The sequence below is a fragment of the Cupressus sempervirens genome, chromosome 4, assembly GCF_028749045.1.
Source record: "Cupressus sempervirens isolate cs-2001-9-10 chromosome 4, ASM2874904v1, whole genome shotgun sequence".
In the NCBI taxonomy this organism is placed as follows: domain Eukaryota; kingdom Viridiplantae; phylum Streptophyta; class Pinopsida; order Cupressales; family Cupressaceae; genus Cupressus; species Cupressus sempervirens.
This window is the reverse complement of record NC_143121.1, coordinates 629,097,466-629,118,378: the sequence shown is the minus strand read 5'-3', so window position 1 is coordinate 629,118,378 and position 20,913 is coordinate 629,097,466. Positions and strand designations below refer to the sequence as shown.

At 32.5% G+C, this 20,913-nt stretch overlaps 1 protein-coding gene across 3 annotated transcripts in view; it reads left to right on the top strand.

Annotated features, from left to right (window-relative positions):
- The window catches only part of LOC149562801 (ARM repeat superfamily protein), a 183,534-nt gene extending 168,369 nt beyond the window's left edge, over positions 1-15,165 (top strand). For all 3 annotated transcript variants that reach the window (XM_089826262.1, XM_089826263.1, XM_089826264.1), the window contains exons 20-25: positions 10,064-10,165; positions 10,311-10,407; positions 10,572-10,727; positions 10,821-11,095; positions 11,229-11,372; positions 14,808-15,165. In XM_089826262.1, coding sequence (XP_089682388.1) covers positions 10,064-10,165; positions 10,311-10,407; positions 10,572-10,727; positions 10,821-11,095; positions 11,229-11,372; positions 14,808-15,008 — 975 coding nt within the window. In that variant the 3' untranslated portion in view covers positions 15,009-15,165. The remainder of the gene's footprint in view (positions 1-10,063; positions 10,166-10,310; positions 10,408-10,571; positions 10,728-10,820; positions 11,096-11,228; positions 11,373-14,807) is intronic.
- Positions 15,166-20,913: the final 5,748 nt, after the last annotated feature.

Genomic DNA, 20,913 nt, shown 5'->3' with positions numbered 1-20,913 from the left:
AAACATACCTTGTGATTCATATTCAACCAACCTTATAAGGTTTTATGAATAGTAGAAATGTAGATTTTATAGTAAGAGAATGTAGATGCATAAATCATACACAAGCTAGGTAGAAATGAATGCTTGCCAGAGTATTTGGGAAGAGGTATATACGGATTGTTTTGTGCTTGAATTGTGTTCAATGTCTTAGAGGAAGCCTTCAACATTCTGTGTCTGTGTAAGGCCCAACTAATGAAGATTTAAAATCAACCATCCCCTGCTTATGAAATCTATTATCAAGTGGTCCTATGTGATGACTCTTATTTGCCATGAGATTTCAATGTGGGCAATTTAAATAAAGGAGACAAACATGTTGGATATTGGACCCAACGAAGGTCTATCTCTTGATTTAAATCGTGTTTTATGCACCATAAATATTTATTTATCTATGGCATGAATTGAAGCAAATAGGCATTAGATTTTAAAAAAATATTGTTTGTGGACAAAGTATCAAGTAAGGCCCAACTTATGAAGATTTAAAATCAACTGTCCCCTACTTATGAAATCTATTTTCAAGTGGTCCTTTGTGATGCCCTCTTATTTGCCATGAGATTTCAATGTGGACAATTTAAATAAAGGAGACAAACATGTTGGATATTGGACCCAACGAAGGTCTATCTCTTGATTTAAATCGTGTTTTATGCACCATAGATATTTATTTATCTAGGTCTATCTCTTGATTTAAATCGTATTTTATGCACCATCAATATTTATTTATCTATGGTGTGAATTGAAGCAAACAGGCATCGGATTTAAAAAAAAATATTGTTAGTGGACAAAGTATCCAACCAATAATATTTGACTATGTATTTAATTATTCTTGTGGATAACTCCGTGGGGATTGAAAATTCGTCTCTTGTATGAAATTACCATGCATATTGTTTTGGACAGAGTTTTATATTAACATATAGTTTGCAGTTATCGTGTGAGAAATGTGCACGAAGTATCTGCTATAAAACTTACATGACACGCGAGTGCAAAGGGACCCACCACCATTGAAAAGAGCATGGGGTCAATTCATTAGGGCACTGAATTTCAAATTGCATTCGATGAACGCATAAGAAGCAATTCAAAGCATACACTTGGCCTCTAGATATTTGCGCAAAAGGCCAAGAAAAGATGGTGGATGTTTATATGGTATGCATAATGAGAATGCGTGTGCACATACCTTATAAACATTTTTTTAGTAAATGTTGAATATCATATGTTGATATTCTGTAGAGCATTACCTTATTGAGTACATAGTGAGTATCAAGCATAGTTCCAAGAATCATGGCGATTCACGCAATTCACGCGATTCGGCGATTCACATGATTTGGCAATTCGATTCAAGCCAAACGACTTTTTGTGAATCGGTGAATCAAATCAGCGATAAAGGGTTTATGAAATAAGTTACTAAATTTCAAGGGCTTTTTAAATTTACCGATTCGTGGCAGATTTGATTTCGATTCATGGCCGATTCACGATTCGATTCGGCCTTGCCGATTCCGATCTGATTCTGATTCTTGTTACTTTGGTATCAAGTGTTGACATTCTAGAGACCATTACTTTAGAGTATTCGGCAAATATCATATATTTTGAAGGCCAAGACTCATGATATCAAATGTAATATCTAAATGATGGATATCTTTTGATCAAAGATATCCTTAAAATTTGTCATGCCTAATATTACCAATGGTGTAATATTTGTGTTGTGTTTATCCTCCCTAAGAGAGAGTGTTGATACGTGGAAGCTTTAGTTGGCTAAATTTTGTGCTATACATTTTGAGTAAGTGTTCTACTTAAATCATGTGAATATGTATCTTGTGAGATCTACAACTATGTGCTTAGATGTCATTAAATTGACTATCTTTGACTTGTTTGTATAAATACATATTAGTGATATTGTTAAGTATGCATTTTGTGAGACTTGTGACTAAGAGCTTAGACATTAATTATAATGTCTTTGAATTATTTGTATAAATGCATACTAAGTGTTTTACCAACTAAGAGCTTAGATATCATTAAATTGAACGTCTATGGGTTGAGTAAAATAGTGATAGACCATTATCCTTGATTATCAAATTGTATTTATCCTTCTTGACTAAGAGGGAGTGTTAAAGTTTTTAGTGAATTTGGATGTCTTTATCTTATATATGTGTGTGTGTGTTTGTGTTTATTATATGAGACAAAGTAATATAATAAATATAACTATGGTTATATTTATTATAATTATATAATATAATTATTATAACTATGTTAAAATATTACTTATTACTTAACAAATAAACATGTCCCTTTTTGTCTATTCATGGCTTATGCTTATTAATATGAGGAGAGTTGCCTTTGGAATACACATACCAAATATCATGGCAGTGTTAATAGATTTCTGTAGATCTTCAAAAATAAAAGTTGGGTCAAACATTTTGCAAAGTCCCAAAGTGTTGCAGAGTTGGGAAGTACCATGGGAGATAGGCAATCATAAATAAAATTTTCCTTTCTTCTACATTGAATATATTGTGTAGTTGTGTAGCTTGATTGGTACTATTTATTTTTTAGCATTAATTTTGTTTTTATAAATTTGAATTTTTTTAAATTGTTGCAATATGAAATAAAAGAAGATAGAAAAGCTGTTTTATTTATTTGTTGTGACATGATCTAAAAGAGTAGGGTAACAAAGTCCTGCCTTATTTATTTTGGAGAAAATTAAAAAAAACCTGCATTAAAATCATTTTAGGCTTCTCAATTATGCCATATAAGTTCTTATGATTAATCAAAATGCTAGATATTTATAACTTCACTCAAATTTAAATTAATAGTGTATGCAATTCAGCCTCGGAGCTCAACATTTATAAAGTTGTATTGGTATATACATGTGTATATATCACTTCACATAACTATATATTATGCCAACTTTGTAAATAATTGTTTATTGAGTATATATAATAAAAAGGAACTTAAGAGAATCCTAGAAAATAAATTCTCATACTTATCAATTGATTAGATTAAGGGACTTTCTAATGAATGGTTCATAAGGAATTAACACTTGCTTTAGGTTTTGCAAATAGGGTTGCAAGCAAGGTGTCCTTAAACTTGGAGGAAACTCCATGGTTAAGGGTTCTTAGCTATAATAGGGATAAGTGACCTCCCGGATTGTCTCAATGCTTCACCTCTATGAGCATCACCTAGATGCAATGAGTGCTAAACACCCATTCATTTTCTTAAGAGATGGGTTGTTGTGAACCACTACTCATGAAACTTGGGTCAATGTGGTTACACAAATGAATCCTAATAGAAGTATCATAATTTGACTTGTTGTGGAAAGTATCTCCTACATATCATTTGATGAGATTAAGAGGCTTACTAATGCATGGTTCATAAGGCACAACACTAATAAGATTGCAAAAATGGGCTTAACCTTGGAGGAAACTACGTGGTTAAGTATGCTTGAGTTGGTGTAATATTGGGATGCATGACCTTTCTGGAAGTCTCGGTGCATCATCTTTGTGAGCATCACCTAGCTGCAATGAGTGTGAAGTGTTCCATTCATTCTCATGCGAGATGTGTTCTTGTGAACCACTACTCATGAAACTTGCATCAAAGAGTTTGTGTTGGAAACTACACAAATGAATTCTGATAGCAATATCACAATTTGACTTGCTATGGGAAATTTCTCCTACTTACCAATTGATGTGCTTAAGGGGATTTTTAATGAATGGTTCATAAGACACAACATTTTCTAAAGGGTTTTAATCTAAGTCACAAGGTTCGGCGAATATCAAGCTTGATATTCGGATATTGCCGAATCTGAAACTTGCCCAAAAAAATCGTTAAAAATCGCTGTGGATTCGGCTATAAGACAAATGGACTTTCCAAGCGGAGTCGAATGCATTTAGAAATTTCCTTTTACAAGGTTTAGGCATGCAAAAAAACTATAAAATGCGGTTCAAACCCTCAAACAAAATACGCAAATAAATTTTTTGAACGGCAACACCCTTTCTTAGCCCTTCGTCGTGACTCGTGCGCAACGCGTTCTCTAGTTCAGCGAAGGTTCAACAATTTTTTTCAGTCCGTGAAGGTTCAACGATTTTTTTTTGCAGTCGGTTCATTTTTTCCATTCACCTGTGCCCTTTGTCGTCCTCAGCAATCCGCGATTTTTTTTGGCAGTCATTCATTTTTTGTATAGTTAAAATTTTTAATACTCCAACTTCATGAATCATATTACATATTATAAAGTTTATAAAGTTTATCCAAATTCATTTTGTAAAAGGCGATTTAGATTTTTTTAATATGTAAAAACTTTACTATAGTTTGTATTAGTTTGTTTTTATTTTCTATAATTTTAATTTTCAATATGTATTAATTTTATATTTTGTTTTGTTTTTTTTTAATATAGTTTTTAAATATAATTTGTATATAGTTTTTTTACATGATATAATTTGTATAAAAAAATTATTTCAATTTATATAGTTCTAACTTTTTGTAATCAATTTAATTTTTTAATAATTCTTTGCTATTTATTTTGTAATAGTTAATTAAGTATTAGACTTATTTTTTAAAATTGATTTAAAATAGTGATATATAGTTCAGATAACTTTTAAAATATTAGAGTCCATTAGATATATATTAATATATTTACTTTATTTTGCTTTGTAAGTTTATAATTTTTATTATAATTTAATAAATAAATAGAAATATTAGTTTATAATTTTTATTATAATTTAATAAATAAATAGATATATTATATTATGTTTTAATAAATTATAAATTCATATTTCAATTTTTAAATAATAGAATTATTAGTGTAAAAAGTTGACCTTTAACATGTTTAATTTTAAATTAACATTTTAAAATTATTTATTGAATTATTTTGTTTTAAAATTTGAAATAATAATATATTATTTTGTTTTTAATTCTACAGATTGTAATATGGCACCCAACAAATCAACTTCGGAAGCATGGAAACATGTGACTAAAAATGGTCCTAATAAAGCTCAGTGCAACTTGTGTTCAAAAGTTATTACTGGAAGTTTAACAAGGGTCATGGATCACCTGCTTGGTATTATGGCAGGTAAAGGTGGAGGTGTTACCGCATGTCCAGGTGTGACCCAAGAGCTTAGAGCAATTTCAGAGAAAGAGCATTCATCTTCTATTGCTCAAAAGATGAAGAATGTACAAAAGAAACAAAGAATTGAAGACGTCCCTAGATTCACATCCACTATACCTTCATCTTCATGTCTACCTCAAGTTGTAAAGTCAACAAAAGAGAGTGGAACTCTGAATAGCTTTTGGAAACCATGTGAGAAACAAGTAGTTGATGATTTACTAGCTGATTTATTCTATACTAGTGCAATTCCATTCAATGTAGCTAGAAATCCACTTTATCGTCTTGTATTTCAAAAGGCTGGAGAGTTTGGCAAAGGGTACATACCTCCTTCTTCTGAGGCTTTGAGAACAACTCTCTTAGAGAGGTCAAAAGATAGAGTGACTGATAAATTAGCTGTGGTCAAAGCCTCTTGGAAGGTAACAGGGTGCACCATATTGAGTGATGGATGGTCAGATATCTGTCAAAGACCACTGATTAATGTTTTAGTAGCTTGTCCTGAAGGTGTTGTATTCTTAAAGGTTATTGACACTATGAATCATAAAAAAACTTCTGAATATATATTTCAAATATTAGAGGAAGCAATTCTTGAAGTAGGGGTTGCAAATGTGGTTCAAGTGGTTACTGATACTGCAACAAATTGTGTAGGAGCTGGCAAGCTGATTGTGGAGAAGTACCCAGAAATTTATTGGAGTCCATGTGCAGCTCATTGTTTGGATTTGTTGCTACATGATTTGGCAAAATTCCCTTGGATACATGAAGTAATTCATAGAGGAAGAGAAGTTGTGAATTTCATACGAAATCATCGTCTCACATTGAACTTTTACAGGCAACATGCATCTAGAGAGTTGTTGAGGCCTTCCGATACAAGATTTACTTCATTTTATATCACTTTGAGAAGAGTGGTTGAAGAGAAGGCAGCTTTAAGATCTGTAATCTATTCCAATGTGTGGGAAAATTCAACTCTCTCAAAAACTGGTAAGGGGAAGATCATAGAGAAAATTGTTTTAAATAGTAACTTTTGGGAAAGTGGGGCAAAGGTTTTAAATATATGCGGTCCAATTGTCGACGTGCTCCGCATGGTTGATGGTGACACTCCTTGCCTTGGAATGCTTTATGAAAGCATGGATCGTTGCAAGGAAGCAATTCAGAGAGCACTAAATAATGTGGAAGCAGAGTACATAGAGATATGGGAGACTACTGATTCAAGATGGAAAATGATGCACACTCCTTTACATGCAGCAGCTTGCTATTTGGAGCCTAAACTGTTTCACATTGATAGACAAGGTGATGCTAAAATTATGGCAGGGTTTTATGAAGCCATTAGTAGATTTGAACCAAATCCAACAATTGCATCTCTAATTAGAGAACAATGTTGGAAATATAGAAAAGCGGAAGGGATGTTTGGAATAGGAGCAACCAAATATGATATGACACGAGATGAGGTGCCTGGTTATAGATGGTGGATGAGCTATGAGGCAGAAACTACTGAACTTCAAAGATTTGCCATTCGAATTTTGAGTCAAGGAGCAAGTTCATCAGCTTGTGAGAGAAATTGGAGTTGTTTTGACCACATCCATTCCAAAAAGAGGAACAAGTTGTTGTGTGGAAAGTTGGGAGATCTTATCTATGTTCGTAGCAATTTAAAATTGCTTATGAACAAATCAACAAATGAGTCATCTTCACAACAACAAGGTTCAGAAGACACAACAGTACTAGATGCAGATGAGCCTGACTTTTTTGAGGAAGAATTGGGTAGTGATACTGATGATGATGCTACACCATCTAAGCCAAGTGCTCTTGATGACTTTGAGCTTTCTTGAAGCTATGAAGTCTTGACTTTTGATTGTACCTTCACAACAAAATAATATCTTTGCTATTGTGATTTCACATGTTTCTTATATTTTGTACTTAATAAATGTCTCATCAAGCTTATGAAGTTGTGAGATCTATTTAGCAATTTTTACTATTTTGATAATTGATAAGATATATTACATACATCTAGAAAATAATTAAAATTGTATAAGGCGAATTTAATTCGAATTTTTCCCGAATTTTTACTCTTTCCCAAACTTCATTCGAATTTTATAGTTGCCGAACTCGAATTCGAATTCGAACCTTGTGACTTAGGTTTTAATTGAGGTTGCAAGCATAGTGGGCTTAACCTTGGAGGAAACTTTGTGGTTAAGTGTGCTTGAGTTGGAGTAGTACTAGGATGCGTGACCTCTTGGGAAGTTCCAGTGCTTCACCTCTGCGAGCATCACCTAGATGCAATTAGTGGTAAGCATCCTATTCAATCTCATGAGAGATGGGTTCTTGTGAACCACTACTTATGAAACACAGGTGAATCCTGATAGCAATATCGGAATCAGACTTTTTGTGGAAAATTTCTTCTACTTATTAATTAATGAGCTTAAGAGGCTTTCTAATGAATGGTTCATAAAGTACAACACAAATTGAACCTTTTGCAAATGGGGTGCAAGCAAGTGGGCTTAACCTTGGAGGAAGTCCCAATGCCTTGCCTTTGTGAGCATCACTTGGATGCAATGAGTGCTAAGTGTTCCATTCATTCTGGTGAGGGATGGAATCTTGTAAACCACTACTCATGAAACTTGGGTTTAGTTTGACTCAAAAACTGCACAGATGAATCCTGATAGCAATACCACAAATGAATTCTACTTATATGGATATGAAAATTTTCTTTTATTGATAATATTTTGTAAATAAAGTTCCATTTTGATTTTGAATGATAAAAAAACCCATATCAGTTTTGGTGCTACTTCAAATCATAGCTTCATTGAAATTTATACAAAGAATATCACTGTTAAAATTTTGGGTCCTCCAAGTTTAAATTATATCAAGAGGAGGTTGTGCAAGTGCTTTGAATCATTATATAAGTCCTTTATCATCTATACTATTGAAGAGTCCTTTAATTTAAGGAAAAAACAGTAGTTCTTGACTGTTTTACTTTTTTTAATAGATCCAATTTTTTGCTGATTTTCTTGAATTTTCAAAAATCCTACTCCTCTGGTTTTCTGATTTATGCTTCTATGGGTCACTATGGTCAATATAACCTGCAACAAGCTTCTTGCATTGTTCCCAAAATGGCTATCTTGCCTCATTATTTGGGTTCTTTCCCTTCCCTTTCGATTCCTATGAAGGTTTTACAGTGATTTGACTTTCTCCACAGGAAATTGAAAATAGTTTTAAAATGGATGTCTTTGGACCCGTTGAGCAAATGGCTGAACTACTGAAGACAATGACAGATAAGCAACTAGGAATGACACCCCATTTACATACAAATCTGCATTAACTTGGTTTTAGGAAGTCTATTAAACTGCTGCACATTTTTATTTGAAGGAAACAATTCTAAAAACTATTTCTGAAAATAGTTGCATACTTTGACTCCAAACTGAAATCCAACTAACCATATTTAATTTTCTTTCTGTGCTAACATGTTTTCAATATCCTAACCAAACTGTAGCATAAGACAAAATCACGCTGAGTTATGAGGACTTGCAGGTGCTTCAGAAACTAATTGACTCCTTGTTAATCTGACACAGAAGAAAAAAATTAGCCCCACCCTACATTTTTGACACAAGTCAAGTAATGATTTTATGGTACTGGTCAAGTAATGATTTTTGACTCTTGGTGAATTTTATTTGCTGAAATATTTTGCTAGAAAATAATTTTCTTTTTCTAATCTTTACACACTTCCACTCGTGAAATTGTTTTTGGTCAAAATGAAATTTTTTTAATTCTTCACCGACAATAAAAACCTGTCATTGGATACGCCAAATTTCATCCATGAAGTTTGAATTTCAGCAAATTTATACCCTTTCTGAATTTCATCCAAATTTTATGATATTTAATATAATATTGTTATTTATAATAAGATTATTTAACTTTAAAACAATATGAAGTTATTTATTATAATTAGTTAGCAATGTCAAACTATTTTGACAATTTGTGGATATATTACTTATATTAAAAAATAAATAAATTTAATGTCGATTATTTTTTTCCAAATCTTTACCCTTGCTGAAGTTCATTTGAATAATATGATCGAGGAACTCAAATTCGAATTTGAACCTTGTGACTTAAAAACCATGACCTCTAGATAACAACTTGTTTATCATGAAGCAAATTAATCATCTGTTGAGCCCAGAGTTCCAGGAATCTCGAGAACTCTTTGGACCTAGTGATTCCCGAGCCAAGAACCCTAGCCAATTCCCAAGGGCTAGAAATGTTCCATGAAAACTGGTATTTTTCTGAGTCCTGCCAAGTTTTGCCGATTTTTTGTTGAGCCCCAAGTCAGTTCAGCCGTGCCAAGTTGGCCTCTTTTCTCTGATTAAGGTAGATTTTTATCAGGATCAACCATATTATATGGAATACTATGCTTTTTGCAATTGTGTAGCTAGATTTGTTTCATATGTGAAATTATAGAATTCACAATTCTTCCCTCTTAAACTGTTGTATTTCCTTTGCAGTTTTCATGCATTGCAATTTATTCTCTTAAAAATTATCCTCAAGGGTATGTTATTCGTGTATTATCATTATTCTTTATACAGCATTAAATTGTCAAATAACACTTCAAGTTCTTTTAACTATTTCAAAGCCTATTTAGTTTCAGCTTAACAAACATACGAGATAGGCTGGATTGATTTGATGGAATTATAATGCAAATAGCTTATTCAAGAAATTTTGGATAATCTTAAGAAGGCTCAGTTGACAGGTTTTGATTTTGTTTTTGTTGTGATATAATTGAGAGGATATGAGTTTAAATCTGTCCAAATTGCAAACCTTACTGCAATAATTATAATATGTTTGGTTGTCATTGCATGATTGATTGAGTGTTTGAGAAGGTTTTTTCTATCTTTTTATCTCTTTTCAAGAACAAAACATAGATGGCAGCCTCATTTAAGAGATAACTGATAGCAGGTCATGTTACCACTCGTTGAAGTTAGCTTGGAGCATGCCACACTTTCGAAGAATATACTGAAGCTGAAAGCCTGCCTGTTTGCCATTTGTAATTCACTCGTGGTAATGCTACAAAATGCAAATATGCTATGTATTCCATTCCTCATAAAAGGTTGCATTTCACTTTCACTGATTTACCTGTTTATCCTAAGCTACCCACAAGGGAGAGCAATATTTTCTTTTGTGCTTCATGTCATTTTCTGTGCAGATAAGAGGAAATGAAACAGCTCTTCATTCAGCAATGGTCAAAATTCGGCATTTCATTGCAACTGTTTTACTGTGGCCAAGCTTGGACTCAGATGAAGGTGCGTCTTGTACAATCAACCTACATTTTGATGAGTGAGCTATTTAAGCATGCATACTACAGTATAATAACATATATATTGCATTTGACATCTTCTAGGGTATCAGGATTTCTTTGCTTGTAGTCTAACTGCCTGTTATGGCCTTGTGTGTTTACATTTTGAAGTATCAAAAGCACAGCATGGATGCATCGACTGTCTTGCTTTAATGATATGCTCTGAATTTGGAATATCTGATTCCAATCTTGAGAGTAGCCAGTCAGGTAAGTCTGATATGCTGCAGATGAAACCCAGACTGATTGAGGAGGTCAGCGATCAAGCTGGTATGCTTTTCAAATCCGTAGTTGGTGCATTTACCACTTCTAAGTCGTATATGATTTTCCTTTTCAAATTTTCTGACAACTATTAATTTGTAGGTGTAGATCATGGTACATTTCAGAGTATTGCTGCTGGGGAAACTGTCATTTCGTCTGTTCTACGCTGTTTGACACTTCAGCAGAAAACTGTTCCATTCATCATATCAAAGGAACCCCATTGTAGCATATCAGAAGATGGGGAAAAGACATCTGTGCCACTGGCATTTCGTCTATGCATGGCAAATGTCCTAATTAGTGCTTGTCAGAAGATATCCCATAGTGGGAAACCATTATTTTCTAGAACAATAATACCTGCTCTTATAGGTTTTGTACAGGTAGGCAATGTCTTTGAGGTCTTTTCTTTTATAGTCTGCTAGAGGGTTGGAACATGTAGTGATATCGAGCTAGAACCTTGACTTTAACGGAGGCTGTGACCATTACTAAAAGGAAATTTGTGACTGTATGTAGGTAAGTGACAACCCACAGATGAGAGCAGCATGCTTGCAGGTTCTCTTTACCACTGTTTACCATCTCAAGTCATCTGTTCTCTCATATGCAAATGACTTGCTGAGCTTGTCCATTGAAGCAGTTAGAAACAGAGGTTTAGCACAGGTAGTGTACTTGAAATCTGCAAGTGCACATTGGTTATACTTTTGTTTATTCCTTGCTTACTTAACCCCTGAATTTTTCTCCATGAATCTATATTAAAACACACCGAAAAAAAGTCTAGGTGCATGATATATTTATGCAGTGTAACCTTTTCATTCCAGTTATTTGCACTGAAGGTTTATGAAACACTCCACATGGGAAATGAAAATTGAGTCAAGAAATATTTAGAGAGCATTCCAACCATAGTTGAAAATCTTGGACTTTGATACATTTTTTTAACAGACCCCAAAACTTTAGAAAAGTTTCCAACCACGGAAAATTGTGTAAAAATATTCTCGAAAAACTTATGTACTGCTGAATTTAGTTATGTTCTATGACAGAAGAGGGTGCATTTTGGGGACAACAGTTTGGAGGCTTTTTTTGGGTACAGTAGTGTGTGTGTGTGTGGGCGGGGGAGTCAAATCTGATAGTTTAATATTAACATAACATCAAAACTAAAACAGGGACATAAGTATGACAGGTACAGTAGTAAAACATATATGATTCAGATTCATTGCTAATGAATTAGTTTTATAAAAGTTAACACTAATTTTATTAATGTCATGAAGGAATCTCAAAACAGTTATATAACAGTTATTGTTTCTAGAAGTTCTTCAGAGTTATGAAGGATTTTTAAGATAATAATTTTGAGTTTTGTGGAGGAATTTTTAAAAAAAAAAACAGTAATAAAAGTTTCCTTATCATTAGAGATGTTTAATTGTCTTTAGGACAGTCAAGGGGCGTCTCAGGTGCCCCTTGCTGCTTCAGGAATGTTCAAATATGTCAATGGCATTTCTTGTTCCTACATGTTTCCAAAATGTTTCAGAATTTCAAAGATGTTTGTGACAGCTGGGGGGAATCTCTAGCTGTCCTATCATGCCTAAAATTGCTTGAGGATGGGGATGATGTTTGAGGGCTTCAGATACTTCTCCATGGAATTTTTGAATTTAGAGGATTTATTACTGATTTCCTTCATATTGGATCAAAATTAGATTCCAACGAACATCAAAGACCCCGAGTTTATTCCATGTCAAACTTAAAGTTTCAATATAAATAAAAATCACAGATTATAATTTTGCTTTCATATAATAAGTTTCCTTTGCAAGTAAAGGTCAAACAAGGTTGCTGCTATGTAGATGTCATCAGACTGAATGGCAATGCTACAACTTTTTTGAGGAGTAATATCATTCTCAACAAAATCCTTATGCATATGATCATGATGTGAATGGAATGAACCCTTTACCGTCATGTTGCCTTTTACCTCTCAAAGGCTACCACTTCCACCTCATTTGACTTTTTCTCCAAAGCAATATCATTATCAATTCACAAGAATCATATAGGTTAGATGCCTTGTGTGTCTATCAACCCTCTCTGTTCTTTGCATGCAATTAAATGCCGTCTTGTACAAAGATGAGGCCATTCAAATGCTTTTGAGTCATCTTTTTGGACTTTCTCAAAGATGAGGCCATTCAAATGCTTTTGAGTCATCTTTTTGGACTTTCTTTGTATGAATGGCCTAAAAACTAATCCAATTGTGGTCACAACTAAAAGCATTAGAGAGATGAGACAAAATGTCGGCTGCAATGTTTTTAAGATTTGGTATTGTTGCACCAAAAATCTTTCCTTCACAAGATGTATACTCTTTAAGGATTAAACCAAAAAACTAAAATAAACAATAAATATTAAACTAAAACTAAATATATATGTTTCTAAAAATAGCTGCAAGGTTGCTCTTTTTCAAATTCACAGAGCTGAAGAAAACATTTCCTCCTCCCCTATAAAGCTGTGACTCATCATGTGTGATTCCTTTAAGGATCTCATTGAGAACCATTCTTATCATGTATGTATTGAGGCCAGCCATAACATTCTCAATTTCTCTAAATGAATGCTAGAAGAAAAACCTTGGAGTTCAAATATTACATGGTGGCGTTAATATGTTAAGAGGAGACCTTTTATAAAAAATATTTCAAACTGGTTCATATTAATTTTTGTTCGATCCATAAAAATGTCGAATATCCTCTTTGGCAATATCCTTGGCCTTGTATAGATACTTTATGAAGGTTTTATCTCAATCTACCAACTGTAGAACTCTACTCAATAATCTACACACCTAGAACAAGAGAGTATATAAAATTGAAATATTAGTAAATTAAAATATTGTAAGATTGTCACATTATAAAATAAATTGAAGAAGAGTTGATAGAATGGTTACCTTATAATTTTGTCTATGCCCTTGACAATTCTTCATGAGTGTCTTTGCATTGGCCTTGTACAGAAAGGACTTTCCAACTAGCTTTTCACACAAGCATGTGCTTAAGGTTGGGCAATATGTTGCAATACTGTGCTAATTGATGAAATTATTTGCGTCAATGTGACCCTTGACCATATTTCCTTGCTGTTAGTGCCTCTCGTACGATTTTAGACTTGTGTGGGTTTAGATATATTGTGCAACTTTCTTCACATTGTTCACCACACTAATCATTCAACCAGTTTTCCGTGCAACCTCAAGGAGAAGGTCAACATAGTGGATAAAGAAAAAGCTCTGGAACAACATAGGGCCTCACCTTTAGAAGTTTACCTGCTATGGTTGGATTTTTAATTTGTTTGTCACTGTCTGAACAACATTGTCCTCCCCCGCCTCCATACTTTAGTATAAGGTTGAATAAGAGATAATAAGTTGATCAATGACAACCCATTACGTGTTTCTGAACAACTAATAGCTGCAAATACTTAAATTCCATTGAAAAGACAGACAATCTAAAGACGATGCAAAATGGACTTACGCATGTGTGGCTGATTTATACAAATTTCATGAGTTTTGGCGAGTTATTTAGTGATTAACTTGCTAGCCATATTACTCACAATTACTTGCAAGTTTCACAATTTTTATCAAAATTTTCATCTACAATTCTAACAACAATAATATAACCTCTTTTCTGGCAATAATATCACTTGGTAGTTGTGTTGTCCATTTTTGCTACTTTGGCTTGTGTTTTTATTGTTTTGGTACTTGTTTGATTGCAAGTTAATGATAGTGGCATATATCTATTGCACATTATCGTTTCATAATAATATCAGTTTTACTATCATGTGTATGCACTTGGTGTATTTGTAATAATATTGCATCGATAACAAATTCCAAAAGCTTTTGCGAATTTAAAAGCAAGCAGTAGGGTGTAAATTTTTAGGTTATTTACGTATTCCTTTCTACTAATAACATAGCTTAAACTAATTGTGGTTTTTTTTTCATGTTTTCTAAATTAAAAAAAGAATCTTTATATTTGTGATGTTGTGATCATGCCATTATAAGTTATCAAACGGGAAAATAATTTAGTAGATATGATTATGTGATTATCACATGCTAATAGTAATGATTACATATCTATTTTCATTTGACAGGAGCGTATTGCTGGAGCTAAACTTATGGCATCACTTATGGCTAGCGAAGAACCCATCGTCAAGGCAATAGCCGGAAATCTAATGAAGGCAAAGGAAGTTCTAAGAAATGTATCTTTTATGGACACATCAATAGAATTGAGAAGTATGTGTGAAAAACTTCTAGAGTGTATGTCAATTTCAATGGACGATAAAATCTTTTAGCCAAAGATGCGAGAATGTTTTTAATGGTTAATGCCATTCAAATATTTGAACAATGATCAAAACATTTCGTTAGTCATTTGAAGTAATCTACAGTGTTCTTATGTTGCTGGCATCATTGAAAATTCTCTCTTTTGTCAAATAAAAGATCCCTTGTCTAGATGTGAAATTTGTTTAATCTAAACTTTAACTATTGTGTATGCTTGTTTGGAATGTTTGCACTATGTCCTTCAAATTAAAATATGAAAGATGTTCTAGAATCCCTCAATAAGTTCTAGAGTTGAATATACTGCATACCCACTTTAGGGATTTAGGTTCTTGCTTACTATCCTCTAGTTCGTCTTTGTTTGACCTAGAAATTATGAGTCACACAAGATCTTGAGATTGAATTATGTCCTTGAAATTAATATTCATAAGATGTTCTACAGTTGTTCAATAGGGTCTAGAGTGGAATAAAATGGATATAAACTTTATGGATTTAAGTTATTGTTTACGACCCCTTAATATTGTTATTTTTGTTTGTCCCATAGAAATTATGGACCAAGAGCTTGACATTTCTAGAACTCATATTTGTCTAGTTTAGTTGCTTGTGTTATCGTAAATTGATATATTAAAAAAAGAGAGGCTTCTTAAATAGACTTACGAAGACAATATTTTGAATTGAAACAATTCTTAATTGAATATAACCAATAAAACTTCCTAAAAGAAACTAAGATGAGCATAAAATATATATTACAATATTTTAGTATCCTCTCTTTATGGTCATTGTTCTAATATCCCTATAGAAGACAATTTGCAGGTCCTTTGGTTGTAAATGCATACAAGGTTGTTGTTTTTTGGTCATAAATGCATAGAGAATGTTGGATCCAAGTTGTCAGAACACTAGAAAATGAGCTTGTCCTTGAGACCTTTATTCCGCAAAACTTTTAGAAATGACCAAGATAACCATAGTACTTCAACTTGCTAGGAAAAATAAACTGTCCTAACTTGGAACTAGAGAATCAAGAACTTTTGAAATCACAGTCATAATTAAGTAAAGACCACTAAACCCTTGAGGAGGTTGCTACCCTAACAACACTAGGTGTGAGCTAAAACAACTGCATGAAACCATATTTGTTCTAGAGAAAATTCTCAAATCTTTGACATGATGCTGAGAATACTAATGAAACCTTATTTTTTTGATGATTTAAAAAAAAAACTCAAAACTATTGTTAAGGAGAAAATTGAAAATGCACAATTGTTTAGGAGAAAAAAAAATCAAAACTTGAAGACATTTTTTTAGGGAGAAAATGTGTAAACCTAGAAACTGAAACATTGCATAGTTGTTTTAGCGGCCACCATGTTCACCTTGTTTTGGCGGGCATCCTGTTTCACCTTAGAAATTTTGTATTTATGTTTGGGCTTCATTGAAAATTATTTGATCTGTAAAGGGTTTCAAGCACCCTTCAAAACCTGTTTTCCTTAATAATAAAAATTGCATAGTTGTTGGCATATAATCAGAGACAAATCAGCATGCATGATTTCACTTTTAAGGAGATGTGAAAAAAATCTTGCAAAAAATTATTATTGTGGAAAAATTCAGATATAACTCAATAATTTTTGAGGAAAATATTATAAATTCTAACAAGATTTTTTAAGGAAAATTTATAAAACTCCTATTGATTTTTTAAAGGACAAAATCATAAGAAAACTTTCCATTTTTTTTATTCATGTAGAAAATATTGGAAAAACTAACAGACTAATTCTTTTGGACAAAAAATAGAAAATCCAAGCCCTAACAATATTTTTGACAAAAAATAAAAAACTAATTTTTATGGGAAAGAATGGTTAAAACCCACAACTCCATAGGTAACAAAACCGTAGCTATGAGTATTGAAAGAACCATATATGTCTAACCAAAAGGGAAGCTTGAAAATGAAAATGACTCCAAAACACTTCACCATTTTATTTGCAAGACACAAAATTAGAGATCACACCCTCAAAATATACAAAACAATTTGAGATCAACCACACAAAAAATTAATGATGGAGAAAGAAATGTAGAAGGTTTCCGTGTGCCCTAAAACAACATAGGACTTTAGATTGGAGATGAGCAAGAATTTGAGTAGTTCAAGTCAAAGAGTACATAACTTTGAGCCAAAAAATGGGTGCCAAAAAGACAGAGGGAGAAGTCCTAGAAATTATATAGTTTGAAGATGTTGCAACTTGTAGTAAAAAGAATAGAGACATGGACAAAGAGGACGAACTCTCCATGACAAAAATGTGAGTTGTGGATGGTTGGAGAATTTCAAAAGAAACCATCAAAATATGTAGAAAATCCCCTTCAAAATAGGTTCACTCATAGAGATCAATGTTTCCACTTATTTTTCTCCCATGTCATGAATGCAAACTCATGAATATAGACAAAATGTACTCAACTCATAAGCAAATTGCAAGGAAACCCTTCACAAAAAATTGCAAAATAAAAACAAAGGAAAAAGTTTCCAACATTTTTTAGCCTTTATTAAAAACAAAAGAAATTATATGGGAAATTTCTAATAAGAGACTACAATTTTTTTATTAAAAAAATTGTTAAATTCTAGAAAACGCCATTGACTCGCTCTAATATTATCTTATGGTAAAACAATTATCAAACAAAAGAAATGAAGGATTCTAAAATAGATTTACAATGACAATGTTTTTAAATGAACCAAGTACAAATTGAAGGAAGAAAAAGAAACTTATTACAACAACTAAGATGACCACTAAAGAAACATCACAATAGTTTAATAGTTTCTACTTAAACTGTATTGTTTAACTTGATTAGGATATACACAACAAAAAAATATTTTTATACATTACTTTCAACATATAGAAGGAAAGTCATACATACTTATAAAGTGACAGGGAATCACTATGGTCTTGAACTTCAAAGCTCTTTTTAAAGTGTTTTGCACAAGTAAAATAAAATACATCAACCTAGTGAAATAGCTTGAGAGAACAAGGTCTTAGGTAAATTATGATAACATAAAAATTGTATTAAATTATTTGAAGTAATTATAAATTCAAATTTTCCTTCTCCATTTAAAATAGTTTTGTCATACAAAATATACAATCATAAAAGTATTTTGAATAATATTGTATTTAAATACATGTATACTACATAGTTATTAATATTTTTTCTTCTTCAAAATATTTAATTATTGTTAAAAATAATTTATTACTCATATTTATGAATTAAAAGGTTTGCATGAAACATATTTGTAACAAATAAGTTGTGGAAAAGTATGCCATCTAAATAATGGTGACCACTATGATAACAAGGATTGTAGGGCAACTACGTTCTTGCCAAAAACTAAAAGAATAGTTAGTGTTTAGTCTTTGGTTTTATATATCTGCTTTTGTCTAGTCTTTAATTTAGCATTATATATATATATATATATATATATATATATATATATATATATATATATATATAATGCACTTGTGTTCACAACAACCTCAATTGACATTTATCTTTTAATTTGGCTAATATAGGATGGGCCTCCCGGTGCAAATTATAGTGTGAATCAAGAATGCAGATGAAAATTTGTGATAAGATTCATAATATACCAAAATCTGTCTCGCTCGATTCACCAATTGATTCAAAAAATTGCATATCCCTTGATAACCACATGTAGAGTTGACATTGGACTCATGTACCAAGCAACCAAGCAACCATAAATAGAAACCACATACTTGAGAAAATAAATTGAACTTAAAGATGTCATGTCTAATATGGCAGTTGCAAACACACCTGAGAAAATTTCTCTAATCTTTCTGCCTTGATTTGTAATAATATTTTGTTTCTGGGCTCCCAAAATTGATAAGCAAAAAGTACACTAACAATGATTGAAGCTCCATACTCCTCAAATATATTATTGGCATGAATGTCATTTCCCTTAGAAACCTACCTTAGCCCTTAGAAATATAGGGTAGGGTATGTAAAAGATAATTGTGTCCAGTTTGAAGTTTGAAGTGACAAATAAAATTAGCAGTGACTTTTGTATGTTTGCTCCAACAACAAGATCCCATGATAGGAACATGGGAATGCAAGCCTTACTTGAAGTTAATCTCCCCTCTACTTGAAAACAAGAATTCCGAGCTCTTTCTAATCTCTTCACAAGGGATAGGTGATTTCCATGTACTATAAAAGATCCTCCCTTGGTTTGAAATAAATTCCAATCATTAAGAAATTTTCGTGAAGAGTCAATTTCCAAGCAATGTCAATTTTCTAATCGATAGAATGGAATTGTTACCAAGTAATATACAATCTCTCTTTTTTTATAGTTACAAGTAGTTTCCAACCATCATCACATTTTTTCACTCATTGCAAAGAAGAATTTCAACCACTCCCGAATCTCCACAACTGAATTGTACATGGCTTTCTAATAGACACCAAAATTCTGCCCTTTATGAGAAAAATTCCAAGAGATATTGAAATTCAACCTCTTTGTTTGAGCCAAATCCCTAGGCACAATATTCTCTACCTTGAATACACAAGTAATTTCCAAGAGCTATAAGATTTTTGCCCAAAATGTCTGGTTAATTTCCATCTCCCACTAAATTTCCACCTTGACATTTGTGCATTCAAAAATCCAAAATAACTTAACAAAATTACAGTTTCAACCAAAACATCTCAAGCAGGTCACCCTTAATTGAATAAAAAAATCAAATTCCAATCTTATTATAATTCTTTAAAAAATGGCCCAATGCCAATGGTCATGACCTTTGCACTCACTGCATATATAAGAAAGACAAAATCCCTCACTTGACCATAAAACAATTCGATCAAATTATGATAGGACGTAAAAAAAATCCCTTTGATGAGAATGAGGAAGAAGGTAAATTTATAAGACAATTGGAGCGATTTAATATCTAATTAGTGCAGATTTGAAGACTAAATCCAGGTCTAAAAATTTAAAAAGTCTAAATCTAAATCTAAAGGAAGCCTCTGGGAATTCCCAAACACCACTCATTGAAGGTTCAAATTCCTATAAGTCTAAATTTGAGAAAGCTTTGAAATTGTGTTGTAACCTATCAAGTATGCATTGAAAACGAATTCATAGTGAGAGTTCATAGGAATAAGTGAATTGTTGAATGATTTTCAAGAATTTCTTTAGAGATGAAACACAAAATTAAATTTCAGTAAAATCCATTGAAATAAGTTTATAAATTAGAGACACATATGGATTTGAATTCAATATGAGACTCTCAGGTGGGCTCGTCCTCGGTAGGGGTTATGTATTCATCTCTTGCGGTTCTCTTTTTGCCTGTCTCTATGGTCCCTTCAAACAGCTATAGAAGCGTGGGGAGAAAAGAAGTACGTGGGAGTCTTTAATCTTCAATCCGACAAGTTCACCTGTTGCCTGTTTAGATCGTCCGTATGTTCACATTCTTCTTGAACACATTTACATGCTGAGAGTCTCAATATATACAACTGTCAACACACAAAAAACTAAATATTCCAACTATTAGTTGTTATGCTAAAGATGGCTATTCTCAGAGTTTCTTTGGATGAGGTTAGCTTGTGCTTCTAAGAGTACACAGTACTCAAATGCACTACCAATTATGAATGAATGGAGTGAATGAACACCCTGCACATGACATGTCTGAATCCATCAAGGGTTTTGAGAATCATGCGTTCTCTTCTCTAGAAAATTACAATCTTTATTCACATTTTACAAGGTTGTCAACAACACTAATAAGAGCTTGCCAAATTTCTCTTCTGTTAACATTCAAGAATGTTTGAGTAGATCTCTTTTAAATTTAAAATATGTTAGAGAGGTTCAGATTGGTTAATGGAAACAATTTTAATTACTAGTGAATAAAAAAGTCCTCCATAATAGTTCTTTGCCATAAGATGAACTAATAATCAAGGGATGCTCAT